Below are 18,948 nucleotides of genomic sequence, written 5' to 3' on the forward strand. Positions count from 1 at the left end.
AACACCCAGCGTGTTCTCCAATTTTTATATCTCAATTATGCTCTCTGCAAGTTATTTTAGTTATCTCCCAATTATCCCGCCGTATGAGTGAGTGCACAAAATATAGGAAACAGGCGAAGATTAAATCTGTCTTTGCGCAGCGTGGTCGGCCGCTTTTCTTTAAACCTAATTAATACAGAGAGTTTTAAATTTGGAAAAGTAGCCTTTAATGGTGGGTGTCATGTTTGGAAGCCCATCTGTCTGCATTAGGCGGAGAAGCATGGAAATATATTTGGGTGGCTAATGCTTTCCATGATATAATTATTGCCTTCTTATTCTTCTCGGAGTAACTTTTCCAGGCTCGCCTGCCTCACCATTTTATTTACACTCCTTCGACTGGCCGGATTCCAGCAAATATTCACTCGGTAAATTTATTTAGCTACTATAAATGTCGCGGCCGTGACTGCGTCTCTCCCTCGAGTGTCCCTGCGTCTCCTCCCGTGTCGAAATGAAATGAATTTGAAGAACGGAAACATCTTTTTATTGATGACCGATGCAGTGTTGACCTCTTAAAACCTCGCTGACGCCATGGGTGACGTTTAGAGGCCGTTGTAATGTACAGGTGTTACATTAGACATAAACAGCATAGATGTTGTGCGGTAAAAACTGTATATTCACTAACTTCAGTCAATTTGTCTCTCCCAACCGTCCTTACTCGTCTTATTTTCGTTCGTGCACCGGTCTTGTCACACGGACAAGAAAAAAAGAGAACTTTCCCTGCGGAAAGTTGACAATAATGTTGACAACAGAGCAATAAAATGTCTTCTTACCTCCGTGTCCTCCTCACTTAACCTCCTGTTAGTGTGTGAGTGAGCCGAGAGCCCAGTCGAGCCCACCAATAGAAACTCCTGCCTCACTCAGCAGCGCATGCCCCGCCCACTACGTCCACAACTCAACTTTAACTCTTGGGATTAAGAGCACAGGTTTTTTTTTTGAGAGCGCAGGTTTTTTTTTTGAGGTTATTCTTTTTTTTTTTAAGAGCAAAGATTTTTGAATTGAGAGCATTTTTTTAATTTTTGGAGCATTTTTTTTTTAATTGAGAGCAAAGATTTTTAATATTATTTACTTACAAACAAGAAATTTGCTCGGGTAAAGAATACACAAATCTACCTCCATAGGTTGCTCCTACGTGAGTCCTGCCTGTGAAGATCTGAACCCTGCTTTCCTCACGACTGACTGGTTAGGATGCATTAGATTATTCTACTTTATGCAGGTCAATGTGACTCCAAAAGTGTATGTGTGTGTGTCTGTGTGTCTGTGTGTGGTATGTAGGCTACATTGCCAGTTTGAGTAGGTGAAGTGACAGCTTCCCGCTTTAATGAACAAATAGGATCCATTATATTTCCACCAGGGAATACAATGCCCCTTTCATATCCTTGAAAACTTTCCCACTTTTCCAAAAAGTGTCAACAGCAGCAGCTTGAACTTCTTCAAGTCAATATCAAACCAACAAGAAGCAAAGTCGCAGCAGCAAATATCTTATCAGGGAGAAAACAAATATTGCCGGTAAAACAAATTCAATAAATAAAACCCGTCAGCGTTCGCTTTACATCCACATTTTCTGTCACATCACGACTAAAAGCACTCAGTCTCAGTACACATCGGCGGGCCACTCACCCATCACCCGGAGCCTCTCGGCGCCCACCACCACCTCCTGCTCGTCGGCGGAGAAGAGGAGCTTCCCGGCGGTGGATTTGACTTCAAACATCTTGCCTCGTGCTTTAAATCCACTGGATCCTGCACCAAAGAGACAGAAAGAGAGGAGAGACATCAAAGAGGAGCGACTGCAGCCGCGACGGATTTCTTACTGAATTAACTCTGTATTGGAACGTTTAAAATGCATCCAGGTGGAAGACGTTCACAAGGTGTCCTGCGGGACTTGCTGACTGAAGCAAAAACACTCCCATCATGCTGTTTATGAATGTTGCCGTCATTCATGACGTCATTCATGACACTGCTGAATATTAAACAACCCAACGCTGCTCTCAAAAAAAAGTGCTTCCTTGTTGTTGAACTTCTCTCAAACTGTTGCTTGTTTATGTCAGGTGTGAGTCTGTTGAGATTCCCTGAGCGTTCATTGGTTAGTTTATTTCAAATTTTCAAAAAACATTGAGGGACACAGGATTCAACCAATCACAAAGGAGGATTTCGTGTAACGGGCACTTTTTGCCACAGCGTCATGTGACACACTGAATGAGGTAAAATGGTGCAGGGTGAAGGCAGACCGGAAGCAGGAAGTCTCCTCTTTTCGCTATACGTCGAACCATATTTTTGCGATGTATTATCGCGAAGATATAAATATTTTAAAAAGGAAAATATTGCCATACCGCCATGTGGCGGTGGCAGGTGCAAGAGAGTTAAAAGGGTGATTACGGCCAAAGAGCACCCGCACATTTACACCGGAGTTGTCGCCTGAATGAACTGTTATAAGATCAGATGAGATAAGATAACATAAGATAATTGTTCATTGCTGCTGATATAAAGTGAGTAAGCAAACTATTTCCTGCCGGTGAAGGAGATTTGCACGACGACGTTTCACCAGAATGTCTGCAGGAAACTTGAAAGGAAAGTACTCGGCGCTTGTTGTAGTTCCTAGCTGCCAAAACTGTAACCGGCGTCACGACAAAAAACGAGTAAAGCAGACAACTTGTTGTTCCATCTCAAATTGCTTCGTCTCATGTGGCGGCAGGAAAACACTCCGGCGCCAGAGGGGGAGGGGCGTGACTGATTGACACCCGAGCAATTGATTCTGTCACTCTCCATCTGGGATGGGAAGACGGCGCTCGTTCCTCCAAGAGAAACATCCGAGAGGACTTTCTCCTCCCCGCTCTTCAGACCTCCAGAAGGCCAATGTCAGCACACTTTTTTTTTTTTTTATATAAATGCGAGAGACACTTCTTTGTGCATGTTTACACAAATGTGGTTTTCCATTCACAGAAGGCTCCATCAGAGAGTGACAGGCTGAGAATGGGTGGGATGTAAAGAAGAGTCACGGAGCTATGGTGGTGCACCTGAGGCCTCTGCTGGCACAGATCAGGGGAGGAATTGTTTGAATTCTTAATATTCACAACTATAGTCAGGTTTTTGGAAAAATGAAAACGTGTTTGAGATCAAAAAGGAAACCATCTTTACACTACATGAAATCATGCTGTTGGGAGTCTTACCTGTTACTAGTTGTGTGAGCAGCTGGTTGTTGCTGTTCACAATATTGACCGATATGTTTCTGGACGACTGCAGGAACAGCGGGCGGCCCTGAGGAAAAGATGGACATGTTGATTTATTAGGTTTGTGCTGCAATTTGCAGTTGTTGTTTTTTCAGGAACACCACAGTATGGTTTAAATGTTGTACTACCGTGTCATTTGCATGTGCCTGCATTATTTTAAGTGTTGATTGAAAAGAAGAAAAAAAAGTTACATGATACAAAATAAAAAACTTTTGAAGAGAAAAGACTCGTTTGAATTGGACACAACCAACTGAATGGGTTTCTACTTTTGTTTAATACACTTATGAGCTTTATTCGCAGGACAACCACTCTACAAATGGGCCACAGCCGCTCCTTATCTGTACAAGAGGCTACTTGTAAAGACCCTCATTAGCCCCGTTTTCAATTCCATTTTTTGACACGCATTTTGAAGTATAAGAAAAGTTCTCGAATTGTTGAAATTCAATAATACTTCAACATATGCAGAAAAACGTGTTTACGCTTTTTCTACGTGAAAAAAGAGTGGATGTGCTTAATGGATTTTGGAAAAGCCTGGAGGCAAAGACATAAGTATGTGGGTTAAATATTTTCAAGCTAGTGTTTTAACTTTTCTTTGTAATTAAGGAAGTATCATCGATTTGGTGTCGTGTCCATACAGCTTTATTATTATTAATAAAATATGCAGAAATATATGTGTGATCATGTAGGGGGTGGGGCTTACAAAAAAAAGTACAGGAGCACATACACACACATAGGAATGTACAACTAAAACCCTCAAACACACAAACACAGACAGCATCACCGACCGAGGCGCAGAGACTCCAGCCGCCGGCTCAGTTTGATAACTTCCATTTCCCAGAGTGCTCTGCACCGATCTGTAATGCCGATCACGTCGGACACTCTGCTCTTTCTGCGCCCGCCTAATCTTCATGCCTCAGTCAACTTCTTAATTAGAGATAACGGCCTGACCATTGTGCTGCGCTCGCAGCCGAGAAGGGGATATGCCTTGTGTGTATAATACCGATAACATTGTGGCTCTTGCCAAAGTTATTGAAGTTCTCACAGTAAATACACGAAATGTACGTCATGAAAGTAAGAAAATATGACAACAGCAATGTGTCGGGACCTGAATGAGTTGAATAATAGAACGTAGTCCACACTTGTGTTTCAAGGTTGAGGTGTGTGTTATATTAAAATGCTTATGTGCCACAGTTATTTTGGTTTATTTCTGATTTATCGAAAAACAAAAATTTAAAAAAAGGGACCTAACCACAATTTTCTGAAATATCATGACCCAAATTTAGTGTTTTATTTTTGTCGTTGTCAAGACGTAAAGGAAAATCAACCCCTGTACGGATTTTAAAAATATAACATTTTCGGGAAAGTTAAGGTGAATATGGAAAGCCATTTCCGCAACACAAAAAAAAATTAGGACAAAAAAAAAATTAACATTTTTTTCTTTTTTTTTTTCGCTGACAATTTTTTTGGTCCACAAAAAAAAAAAAAAAGTTTGAAAAAAAAAAGTTAATTTTTTTTTTATTTTCCTCAACGATAAAAAAGAAAAGTCTATCCTTTTTTTTGTCCTAATTATATTTATTTTTTGGTCCTATTTTTTTTTTTGTGGCGGAAATGGGCTTCCATAAATTACTCTCAATCACAAAACCCAAATATTCCAAAGTATGAACAGTTCCAGTCTCTTATCTAACGGTGCACCTACATTTATTCAAAAAGACTTCGTCTCACACCAGTGCACAAACACACAGAGCCCAGACTGTGAGGCGATCCAACTAAAACTTGCTTAAATCTACAGTGAGGCACTTTTACTGACACACTGGACTTTAAAGAGAGAGAGATAATAAAAAAAAAGTAATGCAACTACACTGGTGCCAAGACAAACTCTGTGAGAAGTCTGTCCAAACAATTGAACAGTGATCCCTCGGCACGCCGTTGGAGAAAGTCTTTTCAAATTAACTTCACTGAAACATCAAAAATATCCGCAAAAAAATATACTCGTAAAACCGGTGTTAGGAAATCGTGGTCTGCAATCTGTGACGGACTGCATGTCTATTTCGAGGCATGGCAGATTATGAGATTGTACAAGCTTTACATCGCTGCACTAAAATGCGATGAGATAAATGAATAATATTGGCATATTGGCTCAGAAGAGATTCATGAGGCCCATTTTTTTTATAGTTTGGCTGATGGACCTCTCTTTGGATACACAACCAAAAGATCTCACTTTATTTTCGTCTCATGCTTTTCAGTGTCTGCTGGCAGCGGCGGCCGCCGCCACCGCCGTTAGGTTGAAAGCGGCGCCCCAGTGTGCTGAGGAGTCACCGCTCCCTCGTTAGCTCTCATTACCTGCAGCGGCGGCTGTATGCGGCGACATCAATTCCAGACTAAAGATGGAGAACATGAAAAACACATCTGTCAACAATTCAGCATTCAGGGAGTACAAATGGGGACACCAGACGATCTTTTCATTTATTTCCCTCAGTTTGTACAAAAAAAAAGTTTGTGAAAGTTGCTCGATAACTTGTTTGTTTCAGAAAAGGGAATTACACATACAGCCGGTATAGTGCATCATAAACTTCAATTTAAAGTCATGTTTCTGGACAGTATTCCATTTTTTTTTTGCTTTTTTGGTCTCAACTAAAACTAACAAAAGTGAAAACATCTGTCTCTTTAGCAGCTAAATATTTCAAATGGTTGACTAGCTAGTTTTGTGAATATATCAATATATAATATATAAGAGAAACGTAAGGTTATGTGTTTGATCCGTATCATTATGTGCTATGTTATTTAATCTATGAGGCCAGATTGTCATGGTCCCTTTCTGAATCGTGGGAGTAAAAGGTTTTTATCACAATGTCCGAAATTCTGAACTAAAGAAAAGTGAAACTAAGAGAAAGATAGAGGGGAAAATAAGGTCTAGATAGGAAAAAGAGTGCAGGAGGTATCGGCCAATACACTGAGACAAGACTGCCATCATATTAACAGAGAAACAACTGCAATGCACAGCAGGGGTTTCCCTTGGTTTCATTTTTTTTTTTTTTGTATCTCTCTTCCCATCCTCTACCGGACTCACCAATTGCTTTTGGCCATCTCCTCCTCCTTGGTATTACTATTCCTCTCACTTCCTCTGCTTGAGCCTCAGTAAAGGGCCACCGGGCCCTTTATGTGTCCTCTCCTCTGTTAACTTCGATATTCATGGTAAAACCCTAATTTACAACACCTGTGAGCAGGTCGCCGAGCACGGCAGCTGGATTCCAGCAATGTCGGGGAAAAGAGGGGGGCGGTCGATAAACATTTTGTCTCATATATATGTTCTTCACAAAAAATGAGCCAATGTCAATAAGTCTGAGTTTGAAAAAAATAATGAATCATATTATTTTTGCTTTAATGAAAAATGAAAGCGGGTCCCACAGACCCGAACACCACACAAGGGTTAAGGGAAGAAGAGAAAAGTATTAAATGAATGCTCTATAAATACGCAGTCATTCAAAGCTACTTCCTGTGCCTTTTGGTGAAGACTTTGTTTCAACATAGAACCTTGTTACCCATGACATCACTCTGCGAGCGTGTTGTGCTTGTTTGAGTCGGTGTTGAACTCGGCCGCTCCCTGTGCGTCGCTGCCTTTTAGGATACGCTCGCTGGCTTCCCATCGCTCTCGTTCTAATTCAGTCCTCGTCCATCTGTCACCCCGGTTTCCGTCTCCATTACTGCCCCTTCTTCTTCCCTCTCATTCCCCATCTTCATCTCCATCTCCACTCGGCTCGCTTTCGCTTCCTTCGCCGCATCGTGCCCCATCGCTCATCCTCCCTCTCGGCTCGCGTAAGGTCCGGGACGGCGGAGATAAAGCCCGCTGCTCTCTTGCATTATCAAGACATCCGTCCACGACTTGCACACGGCTGTTATTACTGCCAGAAGTAGGAGAGACACAGGGAGAGAGTGCATATCACTTTATCGGGGCCCATCTCTCCATTGCTCTGACATCGCCAGGCCCAGATACTCCTCTTGTAGTTTCAATGAGGACGGCGGGAAGCACATCTGAATGTTAATTTTGTAAACAGAACATACCAGAGGGACCTCAGACAGACTGAGCATTTAGATCTCTAAACGCTAAAGATATCCTGCAAGAAAATGGTTGCTGAAGTCGTGGCTCTGTGCGGCACACTGGAGGCTGCAGGGTTGTTGCATGATGTTTCTTTGCCCACAAAGACCACCACTGGGATGTTGTCGCGTCTTACCTTATTGTCTTCTTTTATTATGGCGTGAAATGACTCAAAACATGGAGTTATGCATGGAGTTACTATCTGAATGGTCTCGAGAGAACTCATCATGTCTGGAATCACTTCGTCCCGTCTCCTCTTGTCACTAGACTGCTTAACGCCACACGCCGCCGAACCGTGGCAGGTGACACTACGCACATCTCGCCATGTCTTTTTTGATCCGTCCAGAGGTGACAAGGCACAAAAGGTTTGGATCCGTCTACGACATGACATTTATTGGCATGGCGTGGCCTGACTTTAAATGGCATTGCCTTGTTATGGATATGAAACACCATGTCTTGTTTTATTATGATGTCTCTTGACGGGACCTGATGCGAGGTGACATGTTTTGTCTTGTAAATGCGACTGGAGGTATGAAGTCCTTGCTAAAATTGTCTCTTTCACAAAGCCATGATTGAACAGAATCAGGTACAAAAAGCTGACACGACTCTTCTTGGCACAGAATTTCAGTTTGGCCTTTTGGGGCAAAAGAACATCGTGGACAATATTTGACTACAATTGCCTCTTCAGCACGGAAGTACTACCTACTTCTGGAGGTTCACGGCACAATAGCAGACCAGGCAGAAACCTCCAGTTCTTAAAAGTGAAGCCAATGCGGTAGTGCCTTGTACTTGCCTTCTCCCTAATGGCCATTAAGGGGCGACTCCTCTGGTTGCAAAGAGAAGTCTGGTTGTATAGACTCTGAGAAAATGATGCAAGCTCTCACTTGATTTATTACCTTAATAGTTTATTGTCCCAAACGCTGGTTTCAAGTCAACCTCCACCCAGCAGGATTCTGAATTTCTTATCAGTAAAGTCAAGTATTTACTCATTTAAAGACAAATAAATAACATAGCAGGTTACGCCATCTTGTGATTTACAGGCTGCTACCACGACGCTGTCGAGTCTGGAAGTTGTCCGTGTTTTCATCCTCACATCCTCATCCACACCTTGTCTTATTTTCCATTTGGTGGGATGAAAAATGCCTTCGTCTCCAACTGCTTGTGTCACTACCGGTTCCAAAATTCACAAGACGGCAAATGGCCAAATAACTATTTTGCGTCAAAAATCGCAGTCCAAAAAAAGATGTCACTGCGACATCGTCCTTTCCTTACAGTCTACGTGGCAGACCAACAGCACACTAGACGGACCACATCTTCTATCTGACGAGGGGATAGAGTACATTTGGGCTACTCGGCTTAGTCTGCTGACACCGTAACCCGACTCCAATATGAAGCAGAAAAACGGGTCGATGACTTTTCAGCTACCTTTGGGAGAACATCTAGTGTAGTGCCTATCCTTCCACAATCTCTGCGCTAGGAGGGGGGGTTTAAATCCTCCGCTAACGCAATTTAAGCTTCGTTAGAGCAACATTTAGACACTTAATAAAATCAATACGGGTTGTAAATGCAGGCGGCGTGGGACCGCTTGTAGTTCGATGCTTCCAGTGTCAGTCCCAACAGGATTGTCTTTCATGCTTCTTTTTTTTCCCAACTGTCTTTGAAGTGCGGCTCCGGGCCTTAAATTCACACCGTCACACTCACGGTCATTAGACACTCATCTCTTCACACCATCGCAAGTTCTATCCTCAAACTCTGTGTTGGCATTGTGCCAGTGTTACCACTTACATTGAGACAACAAAAAGGCAGTTATGCATTTATTTGGGACATGCTGGATGACACCAATGTGCCACTACTGGATTGACTGCTTTAATTAGTTAAAGACTGACTAATGTAGTTCAAACTGAGAGCTCGGTGTCTCTCTTCCTGACATATAGGTTGTGCTGTTTACTCCCAAAGGTGCCAGCTAAGCATGGCTAGCTTGGTCTTTGCAAAAGGAACCAAACACAAATCAGAATTATTATGTGTCTATCTAATATAACATTCACATGTATATATAAATATAAAGGTGTGTCTTTCTCTGAGTGACTTACTGGTTTGGAATGGATTTCTTTGGCATAGAGGGGTTGGAGGAACTCAGAGGCTCCTTCCAGTTTCAGGCCCTTCTCTGTTATTCTCAGGTTGCCCATGCCGTCCTGTGAGGAACAAAGACACAGTAACAGTGAGTTCATGTTCTCTCTATACAAAATGTTGTTTAAGTCATCAATAGCGGTTATTTCTATATAAAAAAAAACACATAATTCCCATCATAAGATAATAAAACATTGTAATTTTCTCGATAAAAGACAATCTTGGCATTAGCAGTTTTAATGAGATAATGTGAAATGCATTACTACATTTCATGAGATTACATTCGAACGCATCATTTACAAAAGAAAAATCAGGAATCCGTCATAATGTAACTGAATTGAACAGCCATACGCTAGCTGTTAGCTCGAGTGCCGTGTATGCTACACGCGCTCCTCCTGACAACGTGAGCACAGATTTGTTCACAACGCAGCGTCGCGGTGGCTCAGCTGTGCATGTGACCCTCGGTTCAACCCCACTCCACGCAACCAGGAAGCCAAAGCAGTCGCAGGAAGGCATACATACGGAGAGATGACAAAGATTGAAAGAGATGTGAAGTTTGGCTCATGTTTTCTCAATGTGTGTTCTATTTTTTGCCACCGACATCAAAGATGAGTCAGTGCGGCGCTCGTGTGCAAGCCAAGACTCTTCACCGTTTTCCCTCCATGTATTTCCTGCCAACGTGCAGCACATGACTCGCTGGCTGCGTCTATAACAGCTGACATTTCTTCTTCTTCTTCTTCTTCTGACACCTGCATTTTTGATGAGAAACATATTCATCTATATGGCAAGACCGCCGCGAGTGGAATAAATGTGACTTAATATCACACGCGCCTGATGCTTAGAGGAAATATGTTGCAACACAATTATCAGGTTCAACATCCACAGACAGACCACATCTGACTCATTAAATTAAACTCCAGAGTCGATCGGCCGCCCTAATCTCTTTTAATCTTTTTCAGTGGTTGGTACTTGACTTGGGCTTTACAAACTGATCCGCTGGCGCACACAGCGCATACGAACACAGAGAAAAGGCTGATTAGACTTCAACATCCACTGCAACAGAATGTGTGGTTCAAAATGAACAATGCACTGTGTCACAGACGCCAACGCATCCGATCGTGCTCGTCATGTGAGCCATATTTCGGTGTCGGAGGTCTGTGCGAATGTTTGAATTTGACGTTTGATTGTGTCCATTGAAACACTGAGGCGATCTCCAAGCATGGGACGTGTACACAATCATTCAATATGGAAAAACTTCATATCGTTGAGTCAGAAAGAACTTCATTCACTTGGTAAACGCAACTTAATGGAGTCACACTGTAATGGTTCATTTAAACACTGAAACTTTCCCACATTTTGTTCTTGTTTACATTCTTAAACAGCCGCCCGAAGGGTACATTTACTTCCTCTCTCTGGAAGCCGAGCTCATTAAAACTCAGCAAAAACACCACATGCTTATGCATACTGTATATTTGGTAAATAACGTCAAGTATTTTACAGTGGCAGCGGGCGTGTTTTTTTTTTGTTTTTTTTTAGGGAAAAAGGGTAAATACAGCAACCCCGGAGGCAAGAAACAAACCGTTTAAAAAGCTGGTCTCTGAATGAAATCCTGAAATAAACAGCAACGAGTAAAACACCCATGCTTCACCAAATACAGTGAAGGTAAATAAAAGTAAGACCTCATCTTTTATCAACGCTGCTCTTCATTGCTACAACAACAGGCTCAGTGCGAAGGCATTGCAGCAGCGTTACGTGCCTCCATTGTCGGAGTCCGTGCACGACAACAGCAACGCACTAAAGGATATTAAGCAGCGATGATAAGAGGAGATTGAAAGCGTTTGATTCAAAACACAACGAGCAAGGCTGACCCTTCGCTTTTCATCCAGTCATTACATATATTAAATGAGATCACCCCCCTGGATGCTTTCAAAGATAAGAGACGCCAGCGATAGAGGAGGAAGAAAGAGATGGAGGAAGAAAAAGACGTCTATCTGCACATGTGATCTTCTTCTACAAATACTTTTTTTTTTTGCCCCCCCCCCCCCCCCGCACCGTCTTCTGATCCCTCTGGTTTTGATGAGCAAATGGAGATCAAGACCCCTTGAAATCCCAAAGTAGCTGAGGACAGTTTTCAAGCCTCCTTCGTGTAATCTCTCCCTCCTCCCCCTCCCAACTGGGTAAAACATATTAAAATTCTGGCACTGGTCTGGCAACATGGGAGGGGGGGGGTGGAGTCCTGGACGTGGTGGGAGTTTGAATTATCCCCAGGTGGGAATCAGCAGGCCTGTCAGAGGAGCCCGGCAGACGCTGTTTAAACTCAATTTCCCGACACTTTGATGACGAAAATCCCCCGTAAGAAAGAAGAAATATGTTTCCCCCTACTAGAATATTCTTAGACACAGGTCCTCGCAGACATGTAGATGTCTATTGGAGATTCATCAAAATAAAAAGGAAGGAAAAAAATGGACCCTCTTTACTGAAATGCACAGCATGCACTCTGTGATTCCTCCCACTGGCGAGTTCATATCTCCGTCTGGATAATCGCTGAGGAGGCATAATAGATGAGAAATAATGTTCTGCTTCAGTCTCCATCTCTTCCTCTCCATTTCACACACCTCTTTTATGAGATAAGTCCTAATTTACACTTATAAAGAAGTGAGTTTTAGGAATTTACACACGCGGAGTCCTGAAATACAGCCCAAAGTTGATTATTTTTCATGAAGAAATGACTGAAATAGTAATACAGTATTAACAGGGAGACATTCTGGTGTTTCTTTCACTTGGAAAAGTCTCCAAAACAGCCACAACGTGCGCCTTTGTCCGCGAAGGAAACCTAAGAAAATACAATGTAATTAACGGACATTCAGGATAAAATGTCCCTCGTTTCATGAATGTCTGTGAAATAAAAGGTACAACCGCCCTCAGCTGCAGTTATTCTATCTGTCCTCATTACAAAACATGCTCATATTCTCTAACGGAGTACATGTTGACGCTTCAAGGTACACCATGTTGATTTCAAAGGCAGTAGTAGAGGTATTGGTGCAGTCACAGTGATGTTTCAGGGCATTTAGTGAGGTGGTACTGGGGTGAGGAGTGTGAAATGTAGGAATTGATATGCATCACATTGCATTTCATATGAGAACACACACAGAAAAGATGACAGAAAACAGAAAAGATGACCGAGATACCTCGTAGCGGTCGGTTTGGGCCGTTTCACCACGGAGAGAAACACAAAGACAGAAAAAAGATGCGCTCCATTCCACAGTGTGTCTACGTCCTGCTCCCTCGTCAAAGGTTTCCGGTTAAGGGGAACTTCCCTCCATTCCTTCATTTGCAAAACCCTTCAACGTCACCAAAGCAGACGTCAGCGCGTTACCTTTTTGTCTTTTAAGTATCGAGTAGAAACCCGTTGCTGCTATTGTGGAAATCCATGAACAACCAATCGCTCTCAAAAATCCTCGTAATGTAACAAAATGGGAGCTTTCTTCCAACAATACATCAAGTTAACAGCTGTGCAACATTGAACCTTTTAGTGCAATTATGGTTCCTTTTAAGTGGCCAAAATGCCAATTTACTGCTGACTGTAAATTCAACTGTTGTTTAACGAAGGAGTACTGAGCTATCTGGATAAAAAGGGTTTGGTTTTGGACACGGCCTGACTTTCACTGTTTTCAGCCCCATGGAGAGAGATACAAGGACAGACTGTGATGTCACGATGGAGCGAGATACAAGGACAGACAGTGATGTCACGATGGAGAGAGATACAAGGACAGACAGTGATGTCACGATGGAGAGAGATACAAGGACAGACAGTGATGTCACGATGGAGAGAGATACAAGGACAGACTGTGATGTCACTATGGAGAGAGCGCCATTTAAAACTAATCTATCAAATACAGCAGAATATGTTCATATCTTGAACTATAACAGGAAGCGTCAGATAAAAGAGACCAAGCACTTGAAGTGGAGCACTTATTGGGTGTTCTTCATGTCATGAGTCTTCGCGATTTGGGACGGCGAATGGATTTCCTGCGACAAAAAGACGTCGGGGAGATTTGAATCCCACAAAGTACGGTGATAGTAAATAACACTCCTGCTTTAGTTTCCCTCATTCCGGCTGCATCCGTCAGTCAAACCGCGGCCTCCGTCTCACTGAAAAGCTGCAATTAGACGCGGACTCAAAGCACTGAACACAGCGCCGCTGTTTGCAGATTCTTTTCCAGTCAGAAACCTTTTTGCTTTCTCCTTCTCTGCAGTGAGCAGTGCGCCGCCGCCGCCGCCGCCAGCGCAGCGTGGCGAGCGCCATGAATAATTCAGGACCCGCTCCTACCAGGGACAGAGGCCTCTGAACACTCAGGTGTGCCTCCTCACCTCCCTTCCCATCCACCCTCTTCCTCCCCGCTTTCCTCTTCCTCGCCCGCTGCCTCTCATCTTCTCATAATCCACGCTATTGTTCGGCGCCCTTTATCCGATGATCCTGTTTGTCAGTTTTGCATTCCTCTATAGTCTCGTGTTTTCCTTCCGCCTCCGTTTGTCTCCTCTCACTTTTCACCCCCCCTCTCCCCTCAATTTGCTCTCCTCCTTTCTCTCAGCTGGAAGGCGTTTCCATTACAAATCAAAAAGGATGCCGTGCTGTCAGAGCAAAATGACAGGCGACAGATTATGTCATGATTCAATTGGCAGCCTCACACTGTCACAACACTGCAATCACACTTGTCACTTGTCACCGAGGCAAATAAAACATGCATATTATTTTTGTCCGACGAGCTGCAGGGTCAAAGGAAGTGACTGCGTGATGACATCTATTGGTCATGTTGCCATCACATTGAGCACAAACACTGTATTTATGGCAATGTTTCATAGCAGCACCATGTGATCGTCTTTTCAGCTCAACAATTGTACACATTCATGAATATCAGTTGATTAATCATTAGTTTTGCCAGTTGTATACCACCCGATAACACCAGAGAAAATATACTTTTCTCTTTTCTCTGTCAAACCTCTCAGGAGAAAAAGTGAACTTTGCAGACAACGCATGAACTCTGACGCCAGTTTCCCATTTCTAAACCTTATTCAGTTGAATACAACAGCACTGCAATTACCTCAATGGATGTCTATATGTTCAAGTTTTGTATTTAATAACGGCATAATCATTTTTGGAAGAGGCAGTTCGGTGCTTGGGAACGGCGTTATGCAGAGAGGTGCGCGCAAAGGCTTTAGCAGCGGTCATGACGAGAATGTACTTCAACGAGCGGCTGACGTAGCATTCGCGATTTGGTGAGCGGAAACTTTCCGAAAAAAAGCTAAGAATCCACAAGTTGTCACTCAAACTGTCGGTTTAAAAAGTGTTACAAACCCTCAGCGTCTCTATGAGTCACCTGTGTTGCGTTTCTTTCATTGTTCTGGCGACTGAAACCGCTCGCCGTGTGTGTATTACCTGTGTGTGTGCTTAGCTTCCCACGCTGACAGTATAAACCCTGCGAGCAGCTTCTCAACGGCAGCATGAGGAGCTTCTCGCCCGACACTTTGTGTCATGATTTGAGTTTCCTCTTTTATTTTGTAGTCTTGTGTGTCTGCACTTCCTGCCCTGGTGATCGCCCGTCTGCCTGGCTCCTGATTGCGTCTTCCCTGCACCTGTGCGGCCCTAATTGTGTCCACCTGTTGCTCGTTAACTCCCTCTGTCATTCAAACCCTGTTTGTTTCCTGTATCTGTGTCCGTGTGTACTGTGTAATGTCGTTTGTGTGTCTTTGTGTCCCTCGCTTGTTCCACTTTCTGCCTTTTTTGTTCCGTCTGAATCTATGTTCTGTTCTGGGAATCCTTTCCAAATTTTTCTGTGCAAACAAATAATCTTAATCCGACTGTTCTGCGGCGTTTGGGGTCCTGCCGCCTCCGTCCCCCGACACTTTGTGCTCCTTTGACTTGCCGTGTGCAATGACCGCTAAAGGGGAAGTCGGCCAGACACGACTCTCTGGATCCATTTCTCCATCTGCTCGTCTGAAGCTGTGAGACATTTGGACATAATTCATCGCCTTTGCCCATTTGTCGCGCCACCTAAATCTCTCTCTCTCTCTCTCTCTCTCTCTCTCTTTCTCTCTCTCTCTCTCTCTCTCTCTCTCTCTCTCTCTCTCTCTCTCCCTCCCCAACAAGGACCAAATTGATCGGCACTCATCCCAGCATTGCCTCCACTGTCACCACTCTGTTAGCTTGATAGTTATTGATAATGTATTGTGTGTGTGTGTGTGTGTACTCGGCCTCCTTTTTTTTTTTCTCCAACGCGTGCTTCTTGGACCGGTTGTGTGCGTACGCGTGCGTTGTGCGCCTGTGTTGCGCTGGATGTGTGCGTGTTACTAGCCGCACTGTTTACCCGGCCGTCTGCGGCCGTGTGATCGGCGGGAGGAAGCGACTGGCTTGTAAATAACGTCCGTGCCTTCAGCTCCCCCGTGTTATTCTGCAGATTGATCTGGCCCGGCTGTGTGCGCTAAAGTAAGGATGGAGGAGGAGGAGGAGGAGGAAGGGGGGATATAAGGCCTGATCTAATACTGGACGTTTGAATCACTCCGCTCTCACCTGCCCTCTGTCTGTGTCCGTCCCCGTTTCTTTTTTATCTCTTCCATCTCTCTGGCGGTGTTGTCTCCCTCCGTCTCCCTCCCTCTCAACACCACATCTCCAGAGAGCCGCGAGTCTCCGCTGTCAATAATGAAGAGCTCTCGGCCCATTATTGAGCGTCTGCATCGATATGCATCAAGCCACCACCCACGCTAAAGCAAATACAGACGCATTAAGGCTTTTGAAGGGGGGTGTGGGGGGGGATATCAGGAGGAGTGAGACGTTTGCATACCGCTTTCTAAAAGTCTGGATATACCTGCACTCATGAGAAAAGCAACACACAACATAACGTTTTGTGTCAAAGACGGGTGGATTTTTTTTGTATTTTTGTATTTCTTTGAATCTTCTATTTTAATCCACTCTTTTTTTTCTTATATCTTATGGATGTCTCTTGTATGTATTCACAAGTTAACGCCATTGGCGGACACCACATACTTTCCTTTATGTTTAGGACACACGGTAATTTCAAATTTAATTCAAATGATGATTCTTTGACTTTACCATTAATTCTACAGGTATGTCCATATGCATGCAGCTTTTGCTTTTAACATTTTTTTAAATTTTTTTTACAATTTGCAGTGAATCTGTTTAAGTTCACCTGATGCCTTCAGGATGAATATTATGCATCAATCCAGTGGTCGGTAAAGGTTCAGTCCCTTCCTGTACCTGAATGAACCCACCAGATGTTTCACTGAGACGGGGTCCATAGTACATGACGGACAACCCGACCCGGTGTACAGTCGCACCTGCTGCATGGGGGGCGGGGGGAGACTTTGAGGTTCGGGCAAGAGGTGGTGGTGGGAAGCGACACCTTCACCCCCCCCGCCGCCCGCCTGCTGTAAAAAGGAAAGAGGGAAGCGTTGCATCCAGAAGGAGTAAATTGCACACCCATAGCCGGAGCCTTAGGATCGCCTCCTTAAATTAAATCAAACAAAAACCAATGCTGTAATCACATCAAATCCTACACACAGTGTCTTCAAATGACCCAGAATAGTTAATGAGACAATGAAGGCAGCACAGATCCAGGGCAACTCAGGCCGTGCGTCTTCCTCCTGCACAGGAAGGAGTCTTAAAAAATGGAACTTCAGACAACCTGGCCCCTTAACCGGCACACAGGCGAGAGACAAAACAAAAGGCTTTCACGCATTTGCTTCGCACTTGTACTTCCCACGGCAGGGAGTCAGACACAATGACAGCATTACCAATGATAAAATAGGAAATGTGAATAATGTAGCATTGCAGATTACCAGACTTAAATCACAGCCTGTGTAAATCTTCCCCTCCAGGCAGCTTAAACGCTCCCTCCTCCAGGCACATGTCGGCAAATAATGACGAGGGCCCTCGGAGAGCGGAACCGAGCGGCGCGTTTCGCCACAGGTAAACACGCGGCGGCGGCGGCGGCCAGGCCGAGGCCGCGCACTTGTTTGTTCTCTCATGTAGCGGCAGGATCTGTTAGCGGGTTTTCAAATGCAAATGACTCCAGCGGCAACAAAGCGTCTCTCGCGAGCCGTCCCCTCCACATTGCTGCAACAGCGAGCGCTCTTTCAATCAGCCGCCGTGGGCCCCGTGCGTGTTACGCGGGCGCCAACATGGCCGAACTCCAAACTAATACATTTTTCAATTGATCTGCTTGATAGCAACAACAGGAGAAGGAACAACAACAACAACAACAACCCCAAAAAGTTTTCCCCCTCCGTCCTACAGTTCGGAGCGAAGCGCTCCCTCTCTCGCATCCCCCGTGCAACAGGTGATATCTGCGACGTCATGTTGCAACACCCTGCGATGGCTATCAGTGGAATTGGCTTTGAGATTGCTCTCCACAGCGAAAACCCCCGCTCTTCTGATTGAGGCCCTCGACGCGGCGCCACATCATCCATCAATGGGATGGGAAAGCAGATGGGTGGGGAGAGGGGGGGGGGGGGAGAGGGGGGAGAGCCCGAGAATGAAAGATGAAAGAAAGGAGAGCAGGAGGGGGAGGGGGGTATTGATAAAGTCAGGGAGAGATAAGACTGGGTAAAATAGATAGATAAACACAGAGAGCAAGATAAGGGTAAAGAGAAAATGAGACAGACGGCGACGTGTTGGGGTGTAAATGAGGCGAAAGATGCCGACTGCAAGTGGAGTCAAGAGAACGGGGGAGGAAGGGGAGGAGGGGGAGGAGAGGGAGGAGGAGGAGGAGGAAGGAGAATGATGAAAACATTAGAGGGCTGTGGGGAGGGGGGTGGGGGGGGGGAATAAGTGTGGGAGACTGAATTAGAGGCCGAGAACAGGGAGAGAAAAAGAAGGAAAAAAAGGGGACACGTCGGGAGAGAGATTTCATGTCCCCACTAATGTGGATGAATTTTAAAAGCCATCTTTTTCTCTCTGTTTGGTTATTACATCCACTTTAAGCCACCGCTTTGGAAAGCTAAGCCGCTCGGAAAAAGCTCTCCGAGGTACAATTTTGAAAAGACGGGTCTCACGTCGCAGCGTGGCTGGAGAGAACAGAGCTCCACGAAGCTCCCACTTCGGTGAGAGCCCCTAGAAAACCTTCACGGGCGCAGTGCAAAAGTACTTTTGCTCGACAAAAAACAACCGCGAGTCCCGTCCAGCTGCCTCTGCAATATGATATTTTCCCAAAATACAATATAATTACTGTTATTAACACGTGTTAGCACGCTAACACATTAAGCTACGATGGGATAGACATTAACAACCACATCATGGCCCCCGAAAGTGTGGTAGCATGCCAACGTTAGCACGGCTGAGAAACGTGTCATTTGTGTCGCATCCTGAAAAGATTAAGGACGGCAGCAGGAGCCAGGTCGCAGGGTTTGAGAGTCTTTTCAGAGACTCGGTCTCTGCTTCTCTGTGCCCCG

General features: G+C 44.4%; 1 protein-coding gene across 2 annotated transcripts in view; it reads right to left on the bottom strand.

Annotated features, from left to right (window-relative positions):
- sgcd (sarcoglycan, delta (dystrophin-associated glycoprotein)) overlaps positions 1-18,948 on the bottom strand; it is a 239,490-nt gene that overhangs the window by 51,994 nt on the left and 168,548 nt on the right. For both annotated transcript variants that reach the window (XM_068601227.1, XM_068601225.1), the window contains 3 exons: positions 9,447-9,548; positions 3,204-3,291; positions 1,657-1,776 (listed from right to left, as the gene is read on the bottom strand). In XM_068601227.1, coding sequence (XP_068457328.1) covers positions 1,657-1,776; positions 3,204-3,291; positions 9,447-9,548 — 310 coding nt within the window. The remainder of the gene's footprint in view (positions 1-1,656; positions 1,777-3,203; positions 3,292-9,446; positions 9,549-18,948) is intronic.

Source organism: Clinocottus analis, unplaced genomic scaffold, assembly GCF_023055335.1.
Source record: "Clinocottus analis isolate CAN_PGR_092001 unplaced genomic scaffold, fCliAna1.0.p SCAF_5, whole genome shotgun sequence".
NCBI lineage: Eukaryota > Metazoa > Chordata > Actinopteri > Perciformes > Cottidae > Clinocottus > Clinocottus analis.